Raw genomic sequence first — 5,118 nt, forward strand, 5'->3', positions numbered from 1 at the left:
GAGCTCCTAACCACTGCACCACCAGGGCTCCTTAGAGTAAACTGTTATTATGTAAACACTGTTCCCTGGCCCTTTTCCATGTCAATGTTAATAAGATGGGACATAAGAATCTTTGGAAGTTCTTTTCTGTTTGAAATACTGTGACTCTCTAGTCAGAAGTGTTGCCCAATTTGCAAGCCATATGTTAAATAAAGGAGCCCTGGTGGCGCAGTGGTTAAGAGCTCGGCTGCTAACCAAAATGTCAACAGTTTGAATCCACCACTGCTCCTTGGAAATCCTATGGGGCAGTTCTACTCTGTCCTATAGGTTTACTATAGAGTCAGAATCGATTTGATGGCAGCGGGTTACAGGTTATGTTAAATAAATGTCAAATCAATTTTCAACTTGTATTATTGGCTTAATATGATTTTTGTTTCAACACTCCCAAACTGCAAATTACACAGCATCTCTCTGGCTCTCTGTCACAACTCCACTGCTTTCAGGGATTCAGTGGAAATACTAGTTTATGGGTCTTTGCAAACCATCCCCTTAAACACACCTCACTGTCACCCACTGGCATACCCCAGTCAAATGATGGCTGACGGCAGCAGCGTCTGTGCCATCCAATCAGGTCCTAGGCCAGGGAGGCATTGTCTGTTTCAAAGCTGGGCGTGGTGGCTCTGCATACTCACTCGGCAGCAAGAATGTGGGGCTGGGAACCGGGAGATCTGGACTCTCCTGGCCTTGACACTGGTTCACTGTGTGACCTTCGGGAAAGCTGTTGGGCTCTCTGGGCCTCAGTTTCCTCATGTATAAATGAGGGGGTTGGGCCATATGATGTAGGTTTCCCTCCATGATTTCCTCACACTGTCCTGCTTTCGGCCTCTGCTCCCCAGTTCTCCCCTTGCTAAGGCTGCCTGCAGAAGAGCCAGTGGGGAGAATTTTCCTAGCCGCTTTCTCTTTCCCCAGGGACTCAGGAAAACAGACCCAAGTAAGATCACCTGTGCTCTGGGAAGCACTGGGCTGCCTGTGGCTGGGAGCAGCAGGACAAGGACAGTGTGCCAAGGAAAAGCCTGATGGAAAAGAATGCGAGGGGGTGGGTTGGGGTTAAAAATGGACACGCTGCCTGTCATGTCTGAGTACGCATACTTGGCAAGGAGGCATTCTAAATAAAACCCTATTAATTCCTGGCAGTTCTTCAGAGCCAGCAGCCCAGGGCGATTTTAGAGCAAACCCAGTCCTGGGGTCCTCAAAAGTGCTCTCCTAGAATGAAGGTTCAGTGGAGGAGAGAGGGGAGAGAAGAAAACAAAGGAGAAAAGAGGAGAGCAATTAGAAGCGCGGAACTCAATGAACCCAGAGCAGCTCCGACAGATCTTAACATGGTGCTAAGGGTGAGAAACGGAATGAGACATATAACACATCATATACATACATATTAAAAATACCCACACGTAAAACATCAATGCAAATTTTATAAAAACACATAAACCAAAAATATAACCTGTTGCCGTTGAGTCGATTCCAACTCATAGTGACCCTATAGGACAGAGCAGAACTGCCCTATAGGGTTTCCAAGGAGTGGCTGGTGGATTCGAACGGCCGACCTTTTGGTTAGCAGCCAAACTCTTAATCACTGCGCCACAAGGGCTCCAAATCAAAACTATACACATTAATAAGATGTCTAGGATTTGCTGTGAAATAATACGGTGGGGGGAAGGCAGAACTGAGGCAGTATAGATGGAACAAGGTTGGCCATGAGCGGTGATTGTGGGAAGTTGATATACTATTTTTGTATTTATTAGCAATTTTCAATTATATAAAGTAAAAAACAAAAACCAACAAAACACACACACAAACACCAAACCAAAGCCAAATCCGTTGCCAACAAGTCGATTCCAACTCATAGCGACCCTGTAGGACAGAGCAGAACTGCCCCATAGGGTTTCCAAGGCTGTCATCTTTATGGAAGCAGACGGCCACATCTTTCTCCCGAGCAGTGGCCGGTGGTTTTAAACCGCTGACCTTTTGGTTATCAGCTGAATGTTTAACCACTTCGCCATCAGGGGTCCTCAAACACACACACACACACACACACAGACACACACTTATGTTAAACGCATTAAAATGGATGTCTATGGGGATAGGATGGAACCCTGGTGGTACAGGAGTCCTGGTGGCTCAGTGGTTAAAGAGCTTGGCTGCTAACCAAAAAGTCAGCAGTTCGAATCCACCAGCTGCTCCTTAGAAACCCTAAGGGGCAGTTCTACTCTGTTCTATAGGGTCACTATGAGTCAGGGTTGACTTGACGGCAACAGGTATTATGGGGATAAAGAGGGGCCAAGGGAATAAGAATCGGCAGTAAGGATAAAAGAAAATAAATAGATAAAATAAGGCAAAGTAAAAGGGAGGGCGGGGAAGAGGAGAAAAGGAAGAACGGGAGGGAGGACTGAGAGAGGAGAGGCCCAGGAATAGGAAGGAGGAGAGAAGACAGAGGGCCTGGGGTGGGGAAAATTCTGTCTATCCAACGGCCTTGGTGACCCCTACCCATAGGTCACCCACAGAATCACAGAATTCCAGAGCCAGATGAATCTGGGTGATAATCCAACCACCCCTCATACTACCAGTGACGAAACAGGTGTGGAGAGAGGACTGTCCATGTCACATGGCTAGGGAAGACCAGGGTTAACCCAACACCCAGTTCTCTTGGTTCTAAGCCCTTTCTAAAACATGGTGGAATCAGCCAGACCTAATTCAAAGCCCACTTCTGAAACTGCAACCTCGAAAAAGTAACGACAGTTCTAAACCGGAGTTTGTCAGCGCCAACATGGAACAATCACCTCGCTGCTGGGGTTGGTGTGAGGGTGAATGACCGCCTGTGTTGTTCCTGGAACACACAGACGCTCCATAAATGTTAGCCCCTTCCTTCCATTGGTAGGGATCAAGGAGTCAGAAAGGTGGACGGTGACCTTATATTCTTGCATCTAGAGAAAGTGAAGTCACCACCACAAATTTTAAAGAAAGAAAACATGCTTGGCTCGGGGCTTGAACTGGGAGGCTGCCCCAGTGCTTCAGGCTCCTTTTGGCGCCGACGCAGGCAATAGCAGGCAGCTCCCTGCGGGCTCTCACCTCCAGCATCTGGGAGAAGATGCTCTCAACCTCCTGCGCCCAGTCACTCCGCCTTTGTCGTCTCTCTTCTCTGCCTGCCAGGCGGCTCTCGGCCTCGGGCCGCTCTATCCCCATGTGCTCGGTTGCAGACACCACGACCATCTCATGCTCCTGAGACTCACTGGGCTCCAGCCCTTCGATGATGGTGTCCGTTCTCTGGAATGCGTGTGGGTCTTCCGTGACCTCCTCTTGCCAACAACTTTGTACAGCATCTTGTGAGTATGAGACAATGGAGCCTTCCTCATCCAACTCCTGCAGTCTGGGGTCCAGGAGAAGTGACAGAGATGGCCGGGACAGAGAAAGGACACCCGGTCACTCTTCAGTCTCTGCTCTCCCAGATACCCTCTCCCATCCAGAGCCCTGGCTCATCCACACACCTGTACTGCCCACCCAAGGGTGCAGAGAGTGTGAGCACTCTCTGGTCCATAGAGTCACAAATGGTCCATCCCCACAGTGCTGGTGGAAAGAGCCATGGATATGAGTGCAACTGGTCCCCCTTCCTTTGGGTGAACAGCTACCCGCCCTGGGCTCCCAAGGCACTTCGCTTGTACTGATGGCCCTGTCATCAGTGCCTCCACACCCACCATCTTTCATCCTCAGACTATGCCACCCATCTCCCCTCCAGTCTTCCAGGTCATTCCTACTAACTCCTGGAAGGTTCTAGCTCTGGCTTTCTCCAAGACTACGCATGTCAAAATAGGTGGTGATTTCAATATCCAGTACCTCGTTTTTCAGTTCCTTGACCTTTTCTCCTTCAGTGATCATGACCTCTACCCTACCTCAGCTTCTCAATCCCACAGTCATAGTCTCGATCTTACTGTCTTATCAATAAGTTCCAGTTTTCCATAATCTGTTTCACCTCTATCACTCTCTTAACCAGCTCCTCTTTTATTTTTAGTTCTTTGCCTCTAGAATTCTGACTCCAACAACCTTTTGACCCCATGCTAGGACCTTCAATCCAGTGCCCTCACATTCTCCCGCCCCTCCTTTGTTGTCGTTAGCTGCTGTCAAGTGGGCCTTCAACTCATGGCACAACGTAACAAAATGCTGCCTGGACTTTGGCCAACCCCATGATCGGTTGTGGATCAAACTATTGTGATCCATAGGATTTTCACTGGCTGATTTTCAGAAGAAGATCGCCAGACCTTTCTTCCTAGTCTATCTTTGTCTGGAAGCTCCACTGAAACCTGTTCAGCATCATAGCAACAGGCTTTACCAGTTCGGTGGTGGCTGCACATGAGGTGCATTGGCCAGGAATTGAACTCGGGTGCGCTGCATGGAAGGCAAGAATTCTACCACTGAACCATCGGTTTCCCCCATCTCCTCTCCTTACTCAGCCTGAATTCCATGATTAGTCATTTTACTAACTACCTTGCATACACCCTCTTTTTGTATTCCGTTGGCCAAACATCAATCCTGGTTAAACCATACTCCCCACCCTCTCTGTGCTGCGTGGATGCCTCTGAAGGGAAATACAAACCACCCTGATTGGTCCAGCTTGAAACGCAGGGCCACTAACCCCAGGCAAAAGGAGCCCTGGTGGTGCAATGGTTAAGCGCTCAGCTGCTAACTGAAAGGTCGGCAGTTCAAACCCACCCAGCAGCTCCCTGGAACAAACACCTGGCGATCTGCTTGTAAAGATTACAGCCTAGGAAACCCAATGGAACAGTTCTACTCTGTCACATTGGGTTACTATGAGTGGAAATTGACTCCACAGCACCCAATGACAACAACAACAATCTCAAGTGTACCCTCCAGCACTGCCCAGCAAGCATACATTCCTCCCAGGCCCAGGCCTTCCCCTAGATGGTTACTGCATACTTTTTCCTCTCCTCTCACACCTGCAAAGGACTTTGCTTCCTATTTTACAAGAAAACTCAAGCAATCAGGAGAGAATTGCTCTGCGTTCCCATCATCACATCTAACTCCCAGGGTTCTAGCCCTTTGGCTGGGGTGAGTGTCCTCCAGAATGAG

General features: G+C 48.8%; 1 protein-coding gene across 1 annotated transcript in view; it reads right to left on the reverse strand.

The window, feature by feature from the left end:
* Positions 1-5,118, reverse strand: part of LOC101343621 (ankyrin-1) — a 112,692-nt gene that overhangs the window by 3,468 nt on the left and 104,106 nt on the right. The window contains exon 38 of the mRNA XM_023736696.1: positions 3,106-3,403. Coding sequence (XP_023592464.1) covers positions 3,106-3,403 — 298 coding nt within the window. The remainder of the gene's footprint in view (positions 1-3,105; positions 3,404-5,118) is intronic.

This window comes from Trichechus manatus, unplaced genomic scaffold (assembly GCF_000243295.1).
Source record: "Trichechus manatus latirostris isolate Lorelei unplaced genomic scaffold, TriManLat1.0 scaffold00090, whole genome shotgun sequence".
NCBI lineage: Eukaryota > Metazoa > Chordata > Mammalia > Sirenia > Trichechidae > Trichechus > Trichechus manatus.